General features: G+C 39.3%; 2 protein-coding genes across 4 annotated transcripts in view; one reads left to right on the top strand and one right to left on the bottom strand.

The window, feature by feature from the left end:
* Nucleotides 1-5: 5 nt before the first annotated feature.
* On the bottom strand, nucleotides 6-11,684 carry LOC145462959 (uncharacterized). 2 transcript variants are annotated; one of them, XM_081446641.1, is made up of 7 exons: nucleotides 11,370-11,684; nucleotides 11,169-11,247; nucleotides 9,024-9,064; nucleotides 8,104-8,240; nucleotides 6,713-7,615; nucleotides 4,203-5,804; nucleotides 6-3,301 (listed from the first exon to the last, which is right to left on the bottom strand). In XM_081446641.1, the coding sequence occupies exons 1-7, from the start codon at nucleotides 11,396-11,398 to the stop codon at nucleotides 3,087-3,089; spliced, it is 3,006 nt and encodes a 1,001-aa protein (XP_081302767.1). In that variant the 5' UTR covers nucleotides 11,399-11,684; the 3' UTR covers nucleotides 6-3,086. The 2 variants fall into 2 exon arrangements, with proteins under 2 accessions (XP_081302767.1, XP_081302769.1); XM_081446643.1 differs by having other exon boundaries at nucleotides 4,203-5,801.
* A 7,641-nt stretch (nucleotides 11,685-19,325) lies between these two features.
* Nucleotides 19,326-24,336, top strand: part of LOC145462958 (thrombospondin-2-like) — a 40,817-nt gene continuing 35,806 nt past the window's right edge. The window contains exon 1 of one of the 2 annotated variants that reach the window (XM_081446639.1): nucleotides 19,326-22,111. In XM_081446639.1, coding sequence (XP_081302765.1) covers nucleotides 21,980-22,111 — 132 coding nt within the window. In that variant the 5' untranslated portion in view covers nucleotides 19,326-21,979. The remainder of the gene's footprint in view (nucleotides 22,112-24,336) is intronic. The other variant, XM_081446640.1, reaches the window with a different exon arrangement.

Here is a 24,336-nt window from a genome sequence, read left to right as displayed (position 1 = left end):
TATGTGGTTGCAAAATGTAATTTCTTTAATTAATAATTTGCTTAATAAGAAGTTACACATAACGAACTACTTTGATAAGCTAATTGGCGACTTACATAATGCTCTGAAAGAAGTCATATAACAAATACTATTAACTTTTTTTGTCTGTCTTCACGCACATTCATTATTCACAGCATCAAAACACATGTGCCTACTCTTTGGCAACTTACATGCTACATGGCATGAAATGCAACTTATCTTGTAAGAGGCATTTTAGTTAAACAAGCCAGGCAAAATAACTATATTATTCTTACTAATAAATACACAAAATTGTTTGTATTTTGATGGTGTTTCTTATTCCAAAAAGGAATTGTAAATATCCAAATAATCTCAAGTCAAAAAATCAGGGTTCCCTAGTTGAAGGTACTTGATGAGATTCAATTGGGTCCAGGTGAGGTCTGCGATCCTCATTTCTCCCTGAAGTCCAGAACAAAGTGAGAACAGTTTATTTTTGAACAGGTTTTTGTGCAGGCAGTCTTTTCCCTTGCAAACCTGCCATGCCTCTGTCTTGTAACAATTGTTTCCTTCACGTTAACATCTTCCCCCTTACTCTCTGCCTGATATTGATTGAATATTAAGGAAAAACTAGACCCAAAACAACTTGTTTTGGATGCCAACAATGAATTCTCCTAAGGCCAACATAACATTTGATTTAGTCAGACCATCATCTCAAGCTGGACTGGGCCTTTGCATGACTGATGCAGTCCCCTAATACAAAATCGGCCATGTTAGGTTACAAGTTCAACCATCGTCCCTGGGACAACCAAAACAATGGAACTTAATCCTGTAAAGCTAAATTGCTCTCTGGTTTGGACAGAGTTGGTAACTTGGCCAACTGCGGTTTGAATTACCCGGGTGTGGGCATACCCGATGGCCTACCGGTGGTAAGATTTTTAAAAACATTAACAAAACATCAGTAAGAGTCGAACGAGTTAGCTGGCATAAAATCATATCCCTCTAATAGGGGTATACTAAAAGGTCACTAACACGATTCTCAACATCAGAGGGAATGAAACAACGCAAACCTTACAGCACTCAGCCTTGAAACATCCTTTTTCTCGCTGTCTTCGACGTCTAGCTTCCCCAGCCAAGCAATCAACCATAATGGCAGGTTAAGAGGGAGGGGAAGGGCCTGGGCGGGGGGGACTCCCATATAAAAAAACGGGCCTGCTGGTCAGAAATTTTGGAAAGAACCCCCTAAGAGGACCAAGATCCTGTTTTGCAGGTGTGGTTTGAAATTTTTTTTTTCCCCTGAGAGGTACCAATTCTTACATAAGACATCTCCTGTCATATTTTGCAAAAAGCTCCCAATGTGGACCTTTTGAGGCTAAACACTATAAGAGGTACCAAAACTGCGTTTTTAACCCCTAAAAGGTATGGCAAGCACCCCCGTCATTTATATATGGGATTCCCCCCCTCGGGGGAAAGGCCGATATTACATGCTTGCTGAGAGTTTACAAAATGGCGGCTCCACAATCCATACCAGCTGCCACTTTGTAACATATAGTGGAGTGCTAGTGTAAACATGTAATGAATGGCATTAGTGACTGTTAGTGTTAGTGTTAGTGTTAGTTAGTCTTACCCCTATTAGAGGGATACAAGAAACCACGAGGGGATATAATTTTATGCCATCTTACTCATTTGACTCTTACTGATGTTTTCTTTATGTTTTTGAAAATCTGACCATCGGTGGGCCATAGGGTAGGCCACAGGGTAGGCCATGGCCTACCCCACGTTTTGTCCACACCCAAATTACCCACAGTGTAACTGCAACCCAGCAGGTCTGATCTTGTACTGTGTGACCTGGTAATGCAAAGGACTATCAAACCTCAACTCAATTGTAAACCAGGTCTTACATGATTGGCCTTTACAATAGTGTTATTTCTATAAAGCAAAGGTTCTGTAATGCATAAGCAAGAGAAAATTAATGATAAAAGCAAACAATGTTTCAGAGTCATCATGACACCATTTTCAAGTTAAAAAAGATAAGGTAAAAACTGTCACAAAAAGTTAACATAAATGAAATAAAACTAAGGCTGGCCCAAAGACAAGCAAGCAACATAAGAGGAACCCTCTTATGTTGCTTTGAAGAATTTTGTGGTGCAGTCTTGTACTGAATAATATAACCTATCATTTTTCACAGAATTTTCCACAATGAAACTTGCCATTTAAAGGTCTTCAAGCATTTAAACCCAAGGCAATCAAACTCTCACTTCTCCTCATATCATGACAGCATTATCAAGTTTTGAACAATGACTTAATGACCCATCAATTTCTCAGCACTAAACACTACACAAATGTAACAAAGGTAAGGAGAATTGACATTTTAAGCCTAGAACTGAAAGAGTTAAAGCAGGATCACAAAGAGGTCCAGGGTTCCTGGGTCAAAAAGCCGTGCTTTAGGGTTCTAGACCCCACAAGAACAGGGTTTAGCAGGGCCTGCAGCAAACATTTTCAGGGTTCAAGGCTCTGTAGCAAATGATATTGTAATAAATAATATTATAAATTCTTAGTTGCGTCTAATAAAATAAATTATATGTTATTTTTGAAATCAAGAAAAACTAATAAAATACAAAAAATTATGATAGTAATTATAATTATTAAAGAAGCAGTATGGTGGGGCTTCAGTCACCCTGGCAAAAGTTTTAGGCTTTTAGTAGGGCTCCCAAGTAATGGCCACTCCCTCTCCCCGTGACCCTGTTGAAGGTACTCCAAATAAATTATATTAATTTCCAAGATGCATTTAATATTAATTAATAGCATTAAGATTTTTTACCCTTCAAAATAATCCTATAATGGAGAACAACTGAGGAGCAAACTGAATCAAATTTAACCAAATTAGTTGCAGTTTCTGGATGCATTGAGCAGACACAAAGTGCTCAATTACTCAATCTTGGTGTTTTAAGTCTTAACTTTAGGATAAATAAATTGCCGGTACATTGTGTTTAGTATCAAGCTATTTAGAACACAGTTTCAGGACTTCATAGCTATGTCACTTTGCATCTCAGTAAACAACTAATAATAATTTAACACCATTTAATTATCTCTCATTTAATATTAGCCTTTGCATTGCCTGTTTCCTTTTTCTTGACACATTTTCGGCAAATGCGCAACATTTCTCCTGACTGTTGAGCAAACAATGGCTTGATGTGAACGGGTGCATCTCCACGCATGACGCACCTGTAGGACTTCACTACTTTTTCATTACATCCTGCACACTTCACTGGCATCTGATTCCTTCTTGTCATGCAGTGACCTTTTACTAGTAAAAAAGAAAGTAACAATATTTCAGCTCAGTGTTTCACACAATTATTTTCACACATTTTGTCTTAAAAATTGGAGGTGCAGTAGCCTAATTGTTAACGCACTGGATATTTCCAGACCGAATGGTAGCCCTGGGTTTGAGCCCTGGCTGGGATCACTGTATTATGTTCTTCTATTATGTTCTTCAGCAGGACACTTTCATGTAACTTTTGCAATGCCTCCCTCCACTAAGGAGGTGTTAAATGGGTATCGGCAAATTGTTGAGACAAAGAGTCAGAATGCCAGGAAGTAACCTGCGTAGGGCTAGCACCAAAACACTGATACACAAGCATCGCAAGCCACTGACATTTCAGGTAATAAATCAAATGAAAGACCATGTTTGACCACATTTCCAAACACAGAGAAGAGTTTTTAAAATACCACACATATTGGAGTAATTTTGACAACTTTGGGGTGTTTGGAAATGTGATCAAACATGGTCTTGAGTGCTTGATGTACCTTCTCAGTCGAAACTAAAACTAATGAGGAAATGGAGAAGTAAAATGATATTGTCAAAATGTATCTAACTAAGATCAGATATCCAAACACTGTCACAATCGCAATTTTCTTTGTTTAAACTGGATGAATTATTAATGAGTTTGAGAAAATTCTTTCAAAGTTAATCAAAGTTAAAAAACAAATACAGTGGAACCCCGTTAATATGGACACCAAAGGGACATGATAAAGTGTCCGCATTATCTGGGTGTCCATATTAAGCAGGCTAATTTAAGAGAAAATATATGAGCTTTTTAGTTGTCAGGACAAAGAAAACTGTCCGTTAGAAGTAGGTGTCCGTATTAAGCGGGTGTCCGTAGAGCAGGGTTTCACTGTACACAAATCATGGAAAATTTTGCTCTCACCTTCTTTCTCAGGTTCTTTCTCATCTTTTGCATAAGGATGCTCCACCCTCAATTTGTTGGAGGCCACATCTGAAGTAGATAATGATGAGTCACCAGCTTTCCTAGACATCTTCTCCAACAAAGCAGCAGCCAAAGCCCTCCTTTTACCACCTGCAGAGTTGTCCACCTTTTTATCTGCCTCTGGGTCAGAAAATGAAGCCAGTCTTTTGCGTGTCATTATTGTTGGTATTATTTGTTTATCCTCTCGCTTTGTTTCTGGGGTACCTGAACTTCTTCCCTTCCTTGGTGATAAGGCTTCAGTGGATTTTGTTTCTCTTGCTATCACAGGGGATCTTGAGGCTGACCTTCTTCCTCTTGTGATTATGCTATCTGCAATGTTTTTAGAGTCTATTGCCTCTGCCTTGTCTTGTTTTGTTCCATCAGGTTCTTCTGTGTTTTTGGATTCCATTTTGTTGTCCTTAAGTTTCTTTGTTTCTGATTGGTTCTCCTCTGGTACATTGCTTGTTTTATCCTTTTCTGTACTAACTGCATCACCTGTTTTTGTATTCATTTCTTCATCAATCTTCTCCTTGGCACTGGTTTCTAAATCAGTTGTTACAACAGTCTCTTTTTCTTTTTCTGTCCCTGAAACTTTTTCACTCAACTTTGATTCAACAGGTGCAACTTCTGTCTCAGTTTCTTGCTCCTCAGACACATCCATGACATCAACCTCTTTCTCCGTGGACTCCTTCTCAGTGACCTCTTTCTCAGCAACATTTTCATCTTTGGTAACAGTCTCATTTGGTGAGGACAAATCAGTGGTTTTAGGTTTAACCTTGTTTATACCAATCATGGATTTCATAGACTGTGTTCCAAAATCCACTTTGACTGATTTGTCCTTGCTCACTGCGGCATTCTCCTTCTCGATTGCACTGCTCTTAGCCTTTTCTGCTGCACTGCCATCATTTTTCTGCATCTGTGCACCACTCTTTGGCGATGTTGTCAATGTCTTACCACTCACTATATTTGCACCTTTGGGGATGATTGATTTTGTGACTTCAACTTTTAGTTCCTCTCTTATTGGAGGACGAATACCTTTTGGCACAGCCTTGCTCTCCTTTGTCACTGTTCCTTTTGAAACAGGAGCTTTCTTTGTCTGTACTGCTAATGAGCACAACTTTTTTGAAGCAGGAAGAAGCTTCAACTTTTCATCCTTGGGGCTCTCCTTTCTTTTCTTTTCATCCTTTGTTGGCAACTTAACACTGTTCTTTTCAAGACTTGCAACCTTTGTTTTTTCAGTTGTCTTTGCAGCATTTACTTTTCCAGCTGACTTTGCATTTTTGATCAGCTTTGCACTGTGAAGCTTTGCAAGTTTCCCCTTGATTATTTTTGCTTTACCCTTTCCTGTTCTGGCCGCATCTTCACTGTCTTTGGGTTTCTTATAAGGCATACATCTACGACAAACTTTAACAACTTTCACCCCAGGGGTAAAAAGATGTTTGATTTTCTCTGGAGCATTTTCTTTCTTGTAGCAGCTGTATGATTTTGTGACCAGCTTGTCACACTGGAAGCAGACAATTCCACAAGTTCTCTCTGGAGGTGTTGATTGTCCATCTCCAGCTGCTGCAGCAATGAAAAAATAAAATTTGTTGTCAAATAGCTGGAAGTTTTTCTTATTTTTCTGCACCCAATGCCGTCAAGATGAACTGGCATGCACAAGATGGTTGATTAAATTATAGTTTATAGAGTGAAATGGATATGAAGTCCATCAAACATAAAAGGAGTGAACAAAAGATGCCAAGATTTATGTGGCAAGGTTCACAACCGTGCACAATCTTTTGTTTTGGGCTCAAAAACTGTGCATGAATTATGCAACCAAAACATTTCTATTGGTTAGTTCTTCAGTGCGGAGTAACAACTATTGTGTTTCCAGAGCTCCACATTGCAAGAAACATGAAAAAATCAAAATGGATTGAAATCTGCCAATCACAACCCACCAACATGGCCTTTTGAACTTATTGAAGTAAACTTCCATTTCCTGAGAGATCTTCTAGGTTAAACATGATTGGGGTAAAGGAGTGAAGCACGATGGGTACAACCAGGCTTTTAGCCAGGATTTGAAAAGTGGGTGTCCCAAATGTCAGGGTTCCAGATAAGTTTTCAAGGTATGGTGTCAATGAGGAATTCCAATGGGTCAATTTCCAATGCTCCCACCAAATCATCATAAATTTTCTATTAATTTGTCGGGTCATGTTGCTGACCTTGTCGGGTTTTTGACCTGAGACCCCTTGCTTATCTGGAAGAGTGAAAATGTGCTATATAGGGCCTGCTCAAATGAACAATAATAATTGATAACCTTGGCAATGTACGAAAAATAAAACGATTTTCTTTAATACATGGCTGTCCACAGGACACCTGGATGGCCATCTGGCTAAAAGCCGGGGTACAACATTAAATGGAGTAATAAAGTACCTGTCTATTAAATTGATTTACAGGACTAAGATTGTTGTCTTAACATTACCAACCATTACCTGTCTTCTTCTGTTGCTCTTGTTTTACAGTGTTGAGTACTTTCGCTTCCTTAGGTACAGGTTGCTTTACTGACTTCGTCATGGCCCTGGGAGAAGATGGCGCCTTTCCTTTGGGTGGTGGTAGGGCATATGCGTGGTCCAAAAATGTCAGCTTGTTGTTTATAGTGTTTATCTCAGAAGTTGCAGTTGTATTCACAGTTGGAGATAATGAAATATTGCGATCCACCAGTTTACTAAGATTTTCTGACACATTAATTGCAAGGGCATTTTCTTTCTGTTTCTCAGCTTTCTCACTCGCATTCTCCTTGACGTTCAAGTCACTGACTTCTCCGTAGATTGTAAAACAGTTCGGCATGGAGTTGTACTTTCCACTGTGAGGTCTCACCACTGTAACAATCCCAATATTCTTAATTGGGACAGGTGCTGTTGCCACTGCACCTCGTTTAACATTTCCATTTTCTGCTGCAAAAAGTTTGGGAATTGGAACCTCTTTGCTCTTTGTTTCATCACCATTCAACAAGAACCTCTCACTGTCATCCTCCATTTCATCTTCATCAGCCATTGTTTCATCGCACAGAAGGTCTTCATAAGGCCTTTTGAGTCCTTTCCTAAGGTCTCGTGCAATGTAATCCATAGCTTTGGTGGCACGATCATAGGTGACTCCAAGAGGTGTCCGCAGGTGAATCATTTGGCTGGTTTTGGAACGCAGCAGTATAAGTGCCAAGTTTTGCCGGCAACGCTCTCGAGAGCTGAAGCACCGCTTGCAAACTCTGATACGGTCATGGTCTGGAGTGACAAAGTTCTTCAAGTGCACTGGAGCACTGGTTCGGTTGACAAAACGGTAAGATTTGAACACTCTTAATCCACAAACATCACACCTCAAGGGCTCCTTGCGAACACCATCTGAGAAAAAGAGAATTTAGACAAAAACATTGAATTACTCTGCTTCACATCACATAAAAATAATGCAGGACTCTGAGAATGGGTTAGCTTTAGTTAATACCTATAGTGTTTAGAGCCAACTTCTTAACCAAACAGCCTTGGCGCAACCCAGTTCTTAATTTGCTTGAGGTTTAATCGTCACATGACCCAGAATTATGTCATACTTATTTATCAGCTGATACTTGAAAAAGACAGTAAAGTGACAAAAGTAGAAAAAAACGTTTTGTTTTTTTTATCATATAGCAAATTGGTCCACAATGGGAAAAAAATTGTGATTGGTTCCCTAAGTGGTTCGAACTTCGCAATGAGGAGAGCTAAGATGAACCGCTCAGATATAGTTTTAGCAAATTGCTTTTCCAAATCCTCATAGAGAGCTTGGGAGACCTGTGCTTTTGATCACTCACAAAGGCAAAAGACTACATAACAAAATATCTACATTTTCCACCAACCTTTCTTAATTTCTTCCTTTTCATCTTGTACAGCATCTGCTTTGTCACTTGCTAGTTCCTCTTCACCATTACTCTCTTGGTCGCTAAGGGCAGGTGACCCTGGGCCGGAGGATGGTGTGGGCGGCAATAAATATGACCTATCAAATTCAAAAGCATTAATAAGAAAACACCCCATACAAAAGAGTTTACAGCTGTACCAAAAGCTGTGCTTCTGTAGTACTCAATGGCTACACAGGGCTAGCAAGTGCTCTTAATGTTACCATGGACCAAGCAAAAAAAGTAAAATAAACAAGTCATTTTCCTTTCTTTAATTTCTTTTCAAAATTTGCATATTTTTTATGACTGGCTTTGCCACCAAGCCATATCAGATAATTGTTCATAAATTTGACTCTTTAGGTGAAGGAGTGCCTGGAAATAAGCCCTTAGTGACTTCTGATAAATTGGTAGATTCTCCTTCCAGATTGCCTTGTATTCCCTTGTGAAACACAAGGAAAGTTTGATGTTAAATCAACAGTCACTTAAGGCCTCATTCTGTGTACACTAGGTTTCAAGTGAAATCTCATCCAATAATCAACCTGCTCTTCCTGACTCTCTACAACTACTAAATCAATGGAATAGTAACCCTTTGTCGATTTATATAATCATTTTGTCTTCCAGTTAAATTTTATGTCTGCTAGTGAGCAAGTCATAGATCAATTAAAGAATAGATGAGCCTGTAAAATATCCTTCAGATGTGACTTAAGGTATCATGTATTTTTAAGTAACTTCCCATGACCCTGCGTTGCATGTCTTACATGTACTGCTTCAACCAATGAAAAAATTTGAAATTTACCACTGAGTGGGAGGACAATTTTTACTCTTTTATTGTCTTTAGCACAAAAAGGGAAAGATGTTTTTATGTTTAAAGAGCATTTGGTTACCTTATAGAAACAGCTGGCCTTGGAGACGACAATGGTACTTCCTGAAAAAAGAGGGAAGATCATGCATCAACTTACACTGAAATAAAACTTTAAAAATAACAAGGACTTGTTGTTGCTTTAAAATGAGTTTTAATCTGTATTTTCACATCTCTCCTGCACAGTCATCATTCTTCTACCTTTCACAAGGGGTTAGGAATGCAGATTGACCCTACGTCAGTCTAATGTTTGAAAGATCAATTCTCATTACTTATAGCCATACATTACTGTCAATGATACTCCTTAGAATTCCAGTGATACATCAAAACTTATCAAGAACTCTTACAGGATGAATATCTTTGTTATCGATGATTATACAAATGTGTGAACCATGGACACCTACAACACATTGATGATAGTAGCAAATGCCAATGTGGTTATGTAACTACCACATAACAAGCCACAGTTTGTCGCGAGCACACCCCCTCCCCTTCCCAAACCAGAATGCTAACTTCTAGTCACTATGTCCCTGCAAACCATAGATTTTTTTTTTTTGGGGGGGGGGGGGGGGAGGGAAGGGGATGGTGGAGTGTGAAATTATGACATACTTTCAGGAATTATCTAGTTGAATCGATAATTAATAAAAATGACCTAAAAAAAAGCGTAAGATTTCTGTCAACTGTTTTAAATCTACACCGTTACATATGGACATGCTGCAAAATACCAGTTATCAATTTTACTCAAGCTTTCCATTAATTTATGTTTGTCTAATATGAGTTCAAAGATTACAGGCATTGCATCATGGCTTCTGTCTGAAGATTAAGAAAATAACGCTACTCCAACTCCTTACGTTGCAGAGAACGCCCCCAATATGGAATCAACAGTTTCGTCGCCGGGCAGAATTGTAAACACGGTGCTACCAACATTTAAACCACCTCCCTCATAAACAAGTCTTGCGCAAATTGAAATTCGAACACATTCTTAGAGTGGTAAAGTGCGCGTTTGGACTGCAGTTTCTCTCTAAGTGCTACCGCTAAACACCTATCGCGTTATAACACCAATTCGTGTAATCGAGCGCTTAAAATGGAAAATTTAACACTGCCGTCACCCGCAACTGTTTCTGACGCGACTTCGAAATTTGCTATCGTGCGCTGCGCAGAAAAACGAAATGTTTCAACTAAATCCTTACGTCTAGACTAAAGAAAGTTTCGTAAGCAGTATATAATCCTACTTTAGTGAAGCGAAAACTTGTGTGCGTCCAAGTCAGCGCAATCTAGACACTGAAGTACAAAATCGGCGCACGCAAAATTGAAGTACACTATTCTGGCGTTTATTTATTTTGCGCCATGGTGAAAATCAGTTTGGCGTGAGTGACGAAGACTTTTCGGATATAAATGTTTGAATAAGTCGATTTAACTGTAAGATTTATGCGCTTTTTTGTTCAGACTACCTGTTCGTTTTACTTTCTGGATAGCGCCCGCCGCCATGTTCGTGAAGTGAAAGAAAATGCGTTCTAGAATTTTACAGTAATGCGCGCATGGAAATGAAGTTTTTTGCTCAGATATCTGCTTAAAAAGGTTGCGCACACTAAAAAGATAGAACATGGTGGTCTGTCAGCGCAAAACAGTCTTTCTATCTTGTCGTACCCGACTACATTCGACGATATGCATTTTTAGTCAAACAACAAACAGCCGGCTTCGCATCCTTGTGCGGGTCCTAACAAGCTCCCACTTTTTGGGCAGTGCGCATCGAAAATTCCTTATCAGAAAATACCCTCAAGAACTAAGAACGATGATTCGATGTGAAAATGATCACAATGTGAGTAGTAGTCTGTCTTAAAGAGCAACCTAAGGACAAAATTCTGCTTGCAGCAAGCGGTTTCCACGCTAAAACGAAGAACGCAAAATGACCATGAACGCATTGGGACATCGCATTTCGCAGTAAATCTTCCCTTTTTCTCGAAGCAAATCGATGCGTAAACGTCTAACAGCGATAAGGGAATCGATTTTGACGAAATCTATGAGTGCGCAAGTTGTTTAAAACGAAGAAAGCGAGAAGAAAGCGGAGACCGCGTCGCAAACGGCCGCTCGATTCTTGTAAATTCGCTGTGTAACCCGGTTGGACAGCTTGCGCCTTGCGCCTAAATCCAATCTTCTCTGTAAGACTTACCTGCTTTTTCGAGACGACGGCATTATTTTTTGTCTCGCTCTTCTTAACAAGTCTGTCTACGATGCTCAGGAGGTTGGTTCTGGAAAACATGAAAAAATACAAAATATTTAAGCGTTGTATTAGAAAGCGACGTCACAAAACCGAAACACGGAAACTTCGCAATTCTGTGCGGAAACTTGCTATCAACAGAAATCTTCTCACCGCTTCTTCATTGACGAATCGAGCGACATCACGACGCAAAAATTCTCCCTTTCCTGGTTTTAAAACTTCCACATTTAGAGGAGATGATTCGAGAGGGTGTTGGTGAGGGAACTGAGAAAGAATATCCAACGCAAAAACTAAATGAGATTTGCATAAAATTTACAAGTTAGCGCGCCCGGTGTTATCCCAGAGTTCCGTGCAACCGCTTGAAAATTATGGGCTGGGCACAAAGAGAAGCTATTTATAGCATTTGACTGAAAATGAACTAATCTTTTCGGAAGATGCGCAAATTACAAATAAAATATAAAAAATAGCCACAGCATACATAGGTACTCCCAAACCGGAAATTGTTCAACCCATCATTATTGGACGTAATTGTCCTCAAAGACCGCAATGAAAATTCCAGCCCCAATAAATATTTCCTGTTTGTTACTGTCTATGTTTCTTATTTCACGTCCTCCAATAGTATAGAAATGTTTACTAGGTGCGTACTTCGTAAAAGTATAGTAGGACCTTGTTACTCCTTTATTTTCCAAATAGTACGAAGTTCCAAAACCTGCACTTGTTTTTCGCGCAAATTAAATTAGGCTGTCTCAGTCTTTCAGGAAATTGTAGTGTATCGAATCAAGATACTCTACAGGGTAATGAAGAAAATAAACCCTGAGGTTAGCGGGAGAACTTCGCACAACTACTAGGTCCGTTTGAGACAGAGGCTTTGTTCGTTAACCAGACTCATTGAAGCTGAAAAACTTTTCCAATGTCTTAAATTATGATTTCTAAGCTTGCAAACAGTAACTAAATATTTAAAAACCATTCGTTTATAGTCAAGCCAGAGGTAACGAACTTTCCCCCTATGAATTCAAATACTTAGTTAAAAAAACATACAAAGTTATTCATAAAGAGAAGGATTCCTTGACCATTCTAAGTTAATACGGCATCAATTGTATTTTTTTGGAAATCAGCAAAAGGAGTTAAAGTAGTGTTTTGTTTAGAGGCAGGCTTGTTCAGACTGACTTTTCTAGTCCGCTAGGATTCCCTAACTTATTGGACCGGACACCGTTTTCTTTCTCTCTCGGAAAGCGAAAAACGCGACCAAAATGGATAGACGTGCATGGTGGTTTTCGCCTCTCCTACTCAACTGATTGAGCCACTGACAAGGTTCGGGAGCTCGTGATATGCTCGTGATACGCAATTATCCAATAAACCGCCGTGCGCTTTGCACAACAACTGCCTGCCTTTTTGATCGGTTGCCGGCCTTTGTAGCTTTACACACTGCCGGATTTATCAGTTGCACAATACAAAGACCTCAGCGGTGAAATTGGCTTTCCTTAGTCCCTTGCAACATTGCCGCTGACAGTATAACTTTACCAGTTTGAATCTGCTCAATAAAAGAGAAAATCAGAACAAGAATTGAACTTATCGACCGCAAATTTCTCCCAAATCTCAAAAATGAGTATCCATCTGATGTTGCACCTTTCTGAAAATAATCCCATGGGCTCTTAAAGAAAGATATGACGTCATCCAATTACGTCTTCACTCAATCTGGAGAGTCCCGAGTGGAGATCGAGCTGGTATTCTACTTTAATGTCGTTGCAGGATGCTCAGAAACCTAAAACGTATTTTGTGTTCACATTATTATGTTTAGAGACTTTTGACATTCGGTATTCTTGCAGGTACGCAGCTGTCATTTTTCAGACCCAACATCCCTTCTATATATACAGAAACCCAAACTTCTCCCCGCTGTTGTAAATGAGACAGAAAATTTGTAGCGCCAATTTGACGACGGATTTTCTACGTGATCCGGCGGGTATTGCTGTGACTTGCTGTTCATTTGGTCAGTAGTTTCGTATGGCCAGATTTCATGGCCAAACGGACGCAACAAGTAGCCGCAAGTTGAATTTGCGTAGAGACTTGTGTTGGGCATGGGTGGCCAAACGGACTCGCAAGTTTCCTCCCAAGTACACACAAGTCGCAATTAAGGCTCAGCTCAACTTGCGTTGACCTGGGTTGAGACCAAATAGTGAAAAACTTGCATAGACTTGCGTGCAAATTTGATCTCGACCAAAGTGAGCGCAAGTCATCGCAATTTATTATTCAACGCAAATGCACGCAAGGCCTGGAGAAACGGAGTCGCAAGTAGACCCAAGTTTTGAATTTGCGTCTACTGGCGAGTCTGTTTCGCCAGAGCTCTAAAGGGACTTTAAACAAGGTAGAAAATCACATATTTTTAAAGCTTTGTAATTTTATCAGGTTCGCTAAAAAAACAGACTGATTTCTCTCTCTCCCAGCTCTTGTTTTTGTTGTTGTTGATTTCGTTGTACGTGTTGTCATTGAAGTAGGTCCGACCGAGTAGTCGACCGAGTTTGAAATAAAACGTATTAGAATTTTTTCCAAAAATATCTACTTTGAAAGATCAATACTGCCATTCTTTTTTATTTAATGCTTCGATTGTGGCACTGGTGAAAAAGTACATAGTGCTAATTTCCTCAGCTTAACATAACAAGTTACCATGACAAAGGTATGGCCAATTAAAATCCCGGTTAATTTTAGCGGCTTCAAGTGCTTTCACGAATTCTGTGGCCCCTATCAGTTATATTACTGAGCTGTAATTACTTGTCAAGATTCAACTTTTAACAGAGTTTAAGAACATTGTGACAGCGATTTTAGAGCCACCTTAAGTTTTCGAAAAGTTACAGTCGCTCTCATTCCCGGACCCTCCAACATTTTTTGTTTCGTGCGTAATTCCAGCTACTGAATAGGGGTACTCAATGGAGTGGGGAAGGCGGGAGGGGGGGGGGGGGGTCACGGCTAACGGTTGATATTTGGGCTTTTTTACGGTTAATGCTTTTTCCTTACGGTTAAAAGAGATGTTAGAAATTTTTACCCATTGTTTTAAAAAGTTAAAAATTAATTTTCATAGTTTAAAATGGTTAAAAATTTATTTGGTTATCTGTAAAACATATTTCTGTCTAAGTTATTATTACATGAGTTGTAGACTAATATAGCTTATTACTACAGTAAGACAAGACACAAAAATGTTTTGACAAGAAATCTTGAGACTTTCACTTTCGTGGCTAAATTTTTTCTCACGGTTAAGATTTTCTACGGTGAAGTGGTTAAAAACTTCCAACTTTTACGCCCAACAGCTAAATTTTGGTCCTTTTTATGGCTAACAATGTAAGAAACCCCATTGACGTTACATACGTTCTTTACGTTGCAATACAAACTCCTATATTTACGTTAATTGTTTCGCGATATCTCATAACGTCCATAACGACACAAACGGAATGCCGAGTTTGGGATACCTGTGATAAATCATTATTAACCTTCTCTCCAAGACCTGGATGAAGAAAAGCAAATAATGTTTTTTCGTCATAAATTCTGGGCCAAAACTTCTAATTGACAAGCTGCAAGCTGCCACTAAACGTTTTAGACTTCCTGAGAAGGTTTAGTAACAGGAATGAACAATTTTTGCCATTCTCTCACCATTTCGATGGGCCTTTCTGTATTGGAGTTTATAGCGTTGTAGCAGTCTTTCTGACTTGGTGTCTATTAGTTTCTGGCCTACGTGTAGCGGTACCCGCCACCCACCCCCGAGGAAAAGCGGGCGGAAGGGAACGTTGCCTCCCATTTTTCCTCGGGGGTGCGTTCGGCTACACGTCATTAGGCTTATAGCTTTTTCATTAGATTTTGTCTGTTTTCGATGATTCTCCACGTTTGGTAATATTCGCTCTTTATTGTTGTTTTCGTTATAGTCTTTTTCAAACCTAGACATGTCTGGCTGCACTTTCTGTAAAAGGATGACAGTAGCTTCTACATATTGATTCAGGGGTAAATTCAGATCTGATTCAGATGTAGAACAGTCAGACAGATCAGCCAAAGATTGAAGTCTATTTCTGAGTTGAGTGATGAAGCCATTCTTCACTCTATGTTTTGCAGCTTGAGTGAGGCGCTAGTTGGCTCACGCCTGCTGAGTCTCAGTGACTTTTCAGTTTCAATAATAAAGACTTCAACAACTGCTGGCTTGCGATCAGTACTTTTTCAACTTAATCCCGTTACAAGGTACCGATTTCTGCCGACATGTCCTCTTTAATGTTACTAACCATCCAGCAGTAAGCGTTGCCATGTGCCATTAGAGAATAGGGACCTTACGCATATACAAAGGCGACGGCCACGACCACGGCGAGGACGACGCTTAGTGAAAAATGTGTTTCTGTTCTTCTTTGGAATTTCGCATTTATTTGGAACTATCCAGTGTGCCTGTCGGTTTTAAAACTTGCCTGCTGCCAAATAGAAATACGAAAAATTAGCCGTTGTTGCAACAACAACGTGAAGTGACCAAATTCTGCGTTCTCCGTTCACGTTCTCCAGACAACGCAGAATTTGGTCATTTCACGTTGCTGTTTTGCAGTGGACGGCAAAGAAATGTACCAAGAATTATAACGCACGTGCACAGCCATTGTTTTTTTCATTAAACTTTTTGTTTGGTGACGTTCTCGTTGCCGTTGCCGTCGTATTTTGCGTAAGGTCCCTAATTTAAGCAATGAGGACGGCGACTCCGACGACAGCACCTAGCCTAGTAAAAAAAAATGAATTTATATTTTACCTTCGAATTTCGCAATTGTCTAGATCTGCTCAGTGTTCCTGTTGGTCTCAGAACCTGCTCAAGCTAAATACGTAACGCCAACGTTCAATTGCAGATGAAAACACGAAAACTTAGCAGCCGTCGTTCGTGTTCTGCAAAATATGCAACACTCAGCAATTTCACGTCGTTGTTTTGTAGAGGACGGCTAAGAAATGTACAAAGAATTATAACGCACGTGCACGGCCATTGTTTCTATCGTTTTGGTGGCGTTTTCCTTGCCATTGGCGTAATGATTTGCTTAAGCCTTATGAGGCCCCGCGATCAATCTGGTTCCTGTCTCTACTGTTTGGAGAGCCTGTAACATTCTGAATTTCATTGCGAGGAAAGATCATTCCTCCGATGACCGGATATATAGTATCAGTGTAACATACAGCTCGGCAAGTCGCTCTCCTTTATCATTAATTCATTGTTCAGCAGCCTTTTTTTCCTGTTGCGCTGCCATAGTTCGAGTTGTTGCTTTCCACCTCTGCACTGAGACCTCTATTATAGCCGGTGCAGTAACATGACTTGGTATAATGCCTCTAGTGTTCTGTCAATAGAAGGTGTCTTTGGTTTACTGAATTGCTGTAAAGTATTGGACCAGAGTCCGGCCAGTAACATTCCTTCCTTTCATTCTAGCTGCCGGCGGTCAGCCCGCTGTTGATTGATTCCACCCCTACAGGCAATCATTTAAGAATGATGGCAATAAACCAATTTAACGATTGGGCCTTAAGCCTGGCTTTCATTAGCGACGCAAGCACAAACGCAAACACAAGAAGTCTTATTTCATAGTGAAAACGGCCTTGACGCAGGCATAAGCACAAGCGCAAACACAAGCACAAGGATCAAAATTTTTCCTTTTTCTTGTGCTAGAGCTTATGCTTGGGTTTGCGTAGCAACGGGTGAAAACGAAATACCGCTCAGTCATAACACGAGCACAAGGACATTTACCACACGTCGTTGTGTTTGACCAATGAAAACACTGGATCCAGATTACCTCACGCCTAAACAGTTTTCTAAAATGCCGGAAGGTTCGGATAATTTTGCTTGTGCTTGTGTTTGCGTTGAATTTCGTTTTCACTTGGGTCATCCCTATTGCTCGCGCTTGTGCTTGCGCTTGTGCTTTGTGTCGCTAGTGAAAACCAGGCTTTATATTACTGCCGAGTGAGCTAGAGACACTCATGCCAGAAACGATTTTTTAACACAAACTGAAACAGCTTTTACTAAACCAATTTTAACCCTAGTGAGTACATGTATTATTAATCTTAGTTCTAGTTTAAAGCTTAGTCGCAGTCTCAATTTTTTTAGCTTTTATTACTGTATTTAAGGACTTTATGTTTTTTAGACGACCATTCTGAAAACCACCACTAGGTGATTGGAGGCCTCCTGTTAAAATATTAATTTATCATTATTATTATAATGGAAACTCTCTTATGGTGTTGGTTATTTTCTCTGCTAACGAAATTCAAGTTCAAGCTAAAGTTCCTTTTATTTCCACACAGTAACATAAAGATTTGTCAACGAAAACCCACCAGGTTGAAAAGAGTCCTCACACCTGATCTAATATGAAACAGAAACAGGAGATTATCAAGGTATCTCTTGACAGAAAAGATATTTTAAATTTAATTAGCGAACATACATTAGTGGGAAACAAGAGCAGTTAGATCAACTAAAGTAAATGAATAAATCGTGAAATGTAAGTAAGTAAAATAATGGAATTGCATAGGACAAATATTTTATAAATAAGCAGCAAATCACTCCTAGGCATGCTTAGGCTTCAGATGTAGGATGATGTGATAACCTTGGTCCTTTCTCCTGTTGTATTCTTTATGGTCGTTCCTGATCGTGTCAAAGTACCTTCAAAGTACCTTCACTCGCTCGTTTATGTGTCATACATGGTGCGTACATTAATTTCAGAAACATATTTTGGTTTAGTCTTGTTGCTATTAAAAGGAGTTCCATCTTCCGCGGCCATTCACCCATGTCATTTAAGTTAACTGGCAGTAGAGCATGGTTGAAGTTGATTTCTCTGTTGCTGTTTCCTTAACAGAGATTTAACTTTAACATGAAAACAAATGCTAGCACAAGTTTACGCTAAAAAGGTAACAAATTTAACATGTAAAAGAATCTAAAAACACCAGTTCAAACAAACCAAACCCCATTTCAGCACACTGTAGATGCCTTTCGCGATCTTAGAAATGCCCCTTTCTTATTTACGCATCTTTAAACCTCACAGGAGGTTTTCTTTAGTCCCTGTCAACTCCATATCTTCAGCCTCGCATTTTCCGAGACGTTAATTTCTGATTATCTTAGTATGATATACATATAAGATGGGATTCTAATTAGGAGAGTTTAAGTTTATGGCGACAGTAGTCTGTCGTATATGCATCCAAAAACCAGCGAGGCTCTACATTTAAAGTTACTTCTCGCCAAAAGGTTAAAACTCCGTTTCAAGATGGCAGAATGTAACTAACACATGGCAGTTTAACATCATACTCCTTTTGCCCCGTCAACGAGATTGGATTCTCATAGAGAGAGATGAAGTTTTAGATGTCAGTTATATATCTTGACATTGACACAAAAACTACGGAGGTCCTAAAAAAATTTATTACATGCGGCTAAGGTTACTTAGTTTTTCTATGGATGGCGACCACATTACATTAAATGACCAATATTTGACATCATCCTCCTTTTCACCCGACAAAGAAATAGGATTCTTATGTAGAGAGATGAGGTTCCAGAGAACAGTAGAATGGCCTGGTATTCAGACGAAAACTGGCACAGTCCTAGTTTGAAATTTATTAGACCCCAAAGATTGAACTTCCTTTCAAGATGGCGGAATATAAGTATTACATGGCTGAAGTTTGACATCATACTCCTTCTGACGCGTCAAAGAGATGGGATTCTAAAAATAGAGAAAGTATAAAGGAAATGTGTTTTACATTGTTTTAAGGTATCAGTAAGGGGAAAATTTGCAATTTTGCATAATTTTACTTTTTTAAGCGGTTGGATAAATCTGAAAGTAATCTTTTAGATAAAAAAAACTCCACGAAAAAATCTTATATCTGCCGCTAGTTATTGCGCGAGAAAGATTGTTTTGCATATTAATTACTTAATTGAGAGTTGACAAGTTCTGTCAAATGAATTAATTATCGAGGCAAGAAGTCACATGACATCAAGATCATGCTGAGTTGACACGCGATTCGCGCGCCATAATCAGTGCTGGATGTCTTCGAAGAAGACAGAGCGATCTTGCCCGTTTTCATCGGCTAAAGGAAGGCCAAAGAAGGCGAAAAACACTTTCAACAAAGAGTGGACCGCTAAATTAGCGCAAAGCGGCAAAGGGTTCGTTTTACAATCAAGAAAAATTGCTGGATGAACGCAACAACGATCGCGATCACGAAGCCAGCGAGCAAGCCGAAATGAGCGCAAGCCGCGCTAAAATACTGTTGCGAGAAACTGTCGAAGCAGAGGAGATTGACGAAGAGAAGTGGACGAAATTGACAGGCAGATCGATTGTACAAAATTAGAATCAGCAGTGCAACATTTTTTTTTTCTTACCCAGCTATTGTCATTTCTTCCAGTATCTTTGCCTTTGCATCAACATCAGTCGATGTAGTCCCGTTTACGGCGTCCTCTCCAGCGTTTCCCTTTGTGCGCTTGCATTTTCTCGGGAACCTTCTACGGGCCTTCGGCATGTTAACAGTGACATGGTCATAATTTTGAAGATTAGTCAACCGATACGTAAAATTTCGAACGCTAATATAGTAAATCAAAAGATACTTTCACGTTTACTAACTTTGGAATTCTGACTTCACACATGAAAAAGAGGTTTATTCACTGGTGAATAATTTACCGCGCGCCGTCGCGGAAATTTGTACCTGTTCCATGTTAACTGTCATAGTCCTATTGTTATACAGAAAGTGGATTCCTCTGCGGTGTCTCCCTTGGTGTGATAATCTCATAACACTTGGATGCCGCCGAATTTTATTTTTTCTCTGTTTCTCGAAAGTAAAAAATAGGCGAGTTGTACGTGCATTTCGAGTTCCAGGTCGGCAGCCCCTGGACCAAATTGGCTGAAATTCGGAGAGAATGTTGTCAGAACGAACGCCGACAAAACCGTGTCTGCGAATTCTGATTACTCTTTTCATTAAAAAGTTATGCCTTTTTTTCGCGGGCAGTCCTATTTTTTTCCTTTTTCTAACTTTATCCTCTTGTAAAATAATAACAAACGCATGTGCCAAAAATCTGAGACACGGTTTTTGAGGTCAATGTGTGAAGAAACGGATGCCATGTTAATCGTTTTCTCCGACCTAAATTTAGCGGGCGTATACCTTGATTTATGGGGTCGTGAAGCTTTGTAAATATATTCACATTTTCGAAACACGGTAAATTTTTACCGTTTTAAACAGGTCAGGTCATAATCTGTAGTTATTAAGCTTCCAGTAAATATACGGTTTATATGGGTTTTTGTTAAAGTCACGAACGCTAGAGCGGACCGCGCGCGGATGATCAAATGGGTTATACTGATGCCTGAAGCGATTTCGCGTGTCAACTTTTTAGTGCCGAAAACTGTGCTTCCTGAAAATTTTGGTTGTGTTGTGTAGCCTGTTCCGTGAAACTCTTACAGAATGTGATTTCCCTTTATCAGAGCTGACCCAAAAATTGATATCAGACCTCTCTAAGGTGCGTCCACACTACACCAGAGGAATTTGAAAGCGCAGCTTTAATTCTACGGTTAGGTCTACCGTCCACACTAATCCGTCACGAAAACGGAGCTTTTCGAAAACGCTCTTCAAACCGGAGGAATTTGAAAACGCTGGCTTTTCACTCTCATGTGGACAGAAAACATTTTGAAAACGGAGCTTCTTGAAAGCGACGACCTCAAGATAATCATGAGGTTTTTTTCGAAACAAATCCAATATGACTGGTTATTATTGTTACTGTTTTTAAATTCCTCCGGTGTAGTGTGGACGGAAAACATTTGATGCGTCAGTCAGAGTGAAACCTTCGTTTTCAACTTCCCTATGTCCGCGTAGTGTGCCCAGGGTAGTGAGCCCGGGGCAGTGTGGACGGGGCCTCAGTAATACACATGGCCTGGCTTTCATTTGCGTAAACATTTGAGAAGGGTTTCAAATTCCCCGAGATAGAAATCAGTTTCATTCAAACAGCACCCCCATATCCCAGGAAAGAGTTCCTGGAATTATTTGCCCGATGGCGCTTCCTGTGCATGCGACCTCTGGGGTCCACGGCAGGTTGACCCCGAAAGAAACATGCGTGACTACACTAACTAACTGCTGATGACATATCTAGAGAGCATGCTTTCACATGTTTTTGGCGTTATTTCCTCAGGTTTGTTTATTCGCTGGCAGGATGTAGACTAGTTGTGAGAGTCTCGAGACATTTTGCAAAAATAGCACAACGAAACTACGTTTAACGTTGAGAGCACAAAGGAAAGAAAAGACTCAAAATAGTCAGACCTCGTCGACCACTCGTCGCTTTCTTGGCGAGCGAGTAAGCTTCGGTGCTTTGCAATTAATTATGGTTTTTCCAGGTTATATGTTATTAATGTAATCAAAATGACTTGTAATTCAAGTAAGAAGACTCAGGAAAGAAGATCAGCTTGTGTCTGTGATGGAAAAAGCATCTGTGTCAACTGATTTCTGGAGGAATTCATTTAACAAGGAGCGAGTGAACGTGCGTGTGTCATCAGCTGACAGAACAAAATACCGCCTTGGCAGCTAATGACACAGGAGATCAGCGGGCTTAATTATACGACGTATTAAAATGCAGGGTACCACAGTTTTGTTTGCGATCATTTTGATAATCAGAGACCTAGAGGTGCACACAAATTAAACAGTCAGTCGGAACTGACCTGAACTGATTGGGTATACGCACCTGAACGCTTCAGCTCCACGAAATCATCAACGTACAAGGCAAAGAAAGACTCGACTGGAATTGTTCGGATCCCATCGATCGCCAATCCATGGAGCCTAAACCAAGGAGTAGCTCAGGAGAAAAGTTCAGGAGAAATAAGGTCAGCGTGGCTTCGGTTGCAAGTCAGAGAGCTGTGCAAGTAGAACTGGATATCGTGCCTGCAGTGGTTTCTACAAGAGGGGTAATTATCTCATTATTACAAGCCTGCTAATTAAGCTTAGTTAGCAGAGAAGAAAGTTGCGTGCTAATTTGATTAACACATTGTCAAGGAGTAATAAGTAAGCTTACGTAATAAATATTCATTTAATTTTTAGAAAGTACAAGATGAAGGAGACAAGTCTAAGAGAAACAAAAGACACTAGCTAAGCACTTCTAGCATGAAAAACGCTAATTTGCTGATCACCCCACAAATACTCTTCAACATATTATAAAGTTCGTGACCAAACTCTGGATTAAGTGGACTCCTTTAGTTAGTTGATTTCACACAAATTGCACACGATCTGACTCCCACTTTTTTCAAAGTTCATCATTCATGTGCTCATATATAAATGAGATCATGCTGGAAGCTGCCCCATAATTTCAATAGCAAGATCAGATCTGGTAGTCATGAAGGTATAAGGATAATCTTTGATTTAACTAATTTAGAGAGGCTTGCAAAGTTCACAGTGTGAAATGTATAAATTAAGTGAATTCGTTGAAACTGGGAGAAGTCAGGCCTTAAATACTTTAATGAAGTTTGGTGATGTTTTGTAACCTCTGCCACTAAAGATGCAAAAATGTTGTAACTCGTTTTATTTTACCTGAACCTGGCTAATAAGTATTCAACTTTTTTTTAAAAGGAAACAACAAAAAAAAAAACAAAACAAAACAAAACAAACAGAAACAAAAATTCCTAGCAAAGTACAAAACAGTATTTTTGACACACTGGTGGCATTTTACTTAGTGCCTTCCTTTTATTCCACGAAAATTTGGCAAAACAATTAGTTATTATTTTATCTAATAGTTCCAGAGAATGTTATTCCTGTAGATTCCTAGAATCTCTATATCCTCTTACAACAAATTGCTACTGTTGACTTCAATCACAGTCAAGACAGGCGGCAATTTTGTTTAATCTTTGGAGTGACGAAATTACTTCTGAGAGAAGTAATTACTTTTGATCAATTAAGTGTCAAGTTTTCAAGCTTGTTTACACTCATAATGAAAGAGCTAATGTGTCTTGCATAACAAAAACTTAATTAGTTTACAATATGGTTTCTTGTACTAGCTAATTATTATTCTAATGGATAAACTAACTTTTACAGTCAAACCAAGTGAAGTGTACCTCTCAAGATTGCATTAATGAATTGATTATTTGAATACGGAACCTGCTGGTCATTTCAAATAATGCAATAATGAATTGATCAATCGAATATCTTGAACCTGCTAGTCATTGTAAGAATACGGCTAATGGGTTCAATATTCAAAAAATCAGTTCATTATTGCATTCTTGAAACAACTAGTGGGCTCAATTTTCAAATAATCAATTTATTAATGTAATCTTGACGGGTAGACTTCACTTGGTTTGACTGTAATCTGAGTATTACCTCTGTTAGTACCTTAAAGATGTGTGACAATTAACGCAATTTATACCACCTGGGAATATCTGTGGGGAATACCATAGGTGGCATAGAAATTTTGAATTCCTAGCTTTGGCTCTGTTACAACCAACAGTGCATTAAGTTATAAATGAGGCAAGAAGTTTTAATAAGTTAATGGGTAATTTGCAAACATTTCTCACTGCATTTACCGGTACTTGCATTATGACCACAAGGATTTATATTTGAAGTATACATGTTTAAGGTTGTTCTATGTTTAGCTGAGTGCCATTATAAACTTTTCTTGCTTAAAAGGGGAGGCTGGATAATTGATAATTGTTGAGGTTTTAAGCTGTGGGAGAGTAATTTGAGAGAACTAAAAGTGCATCTGGCCTGGGTTCAAAAGGTGGTCAATGCTTAATCCACTGGATGAATCACTCTCCAGTGCTGGATAGTGATTTATCCGGTGGATAGCGCTATCCAGCCTGCAGACAACTGGGCTTGATCTTTAAAGGTATCCAATTATCATCTTATCCCTGGTTATAGTACATTCATAGTAAAATAATTTGTTCTTTATTTAGTTTTTTTTGTTGATTTTCATGTAATCCTCTATACGTGCTGGATTGTATGCATGTTTATGTTTATGCAAGCTAATTAGCAGCATGGAAATTATATTAGATTTAGGGGAGTAAATGGTTGAGGTCACGTAGGGTTTCTGGAATGTTTTTTCAGGCTTCACTCGAACCCCAGAGATGCCAACCTAAAAAAAACTGAAATCTGGGAGATTGCCAATTTTACTTTCTTGCCCCCCCCCCCCCCCAGTTGAGTCTAC

The sequence above is a fragment of the Orbicella franksi genome, chromosome 12 (genome assembly GCF_964199315.1).
Source record: "Orbicella franksi chromosome 12, jaOrbFran1.1, whole genome shotgun sequence".
In the NCBI taxonomy this organism is placed as follows: Eukaryota; Metazoa; Cnidaria; class Anthozoa; order Scleractinia; family Merulinidae; genus Orbicella; species Orbicella franksi.
The sequence above is the reverse complement of the archived record's forward strand: the minus strand, read 5'-3'. Positions and strand labels throughout refer to the sequence as shown.

Bases quoted from the DNA above. Each gene is read 5' to 3' on its own strand.
- LOC145462959 (XM_081446641.1), bottom strand. From the start codon at position 11,398: ATGTCGCTCGATTCGTCAATGAAGAAGCG. The intron at 8,241-9,023 runs GTAACCAAATGC...TGAATTTGATAG, and splicing joins AGGCCAGCTGTTTCTATAAG to GTCATATTTATTGCCGCCCA. The intron at 7,616-8,103 runs GTTGGTGGAAAA...TCTTTTTCTCAG, and splicing joins AAAGGAAGAAATTAAGAAAG to ATGGTGTTCGCAAGGAGCCC.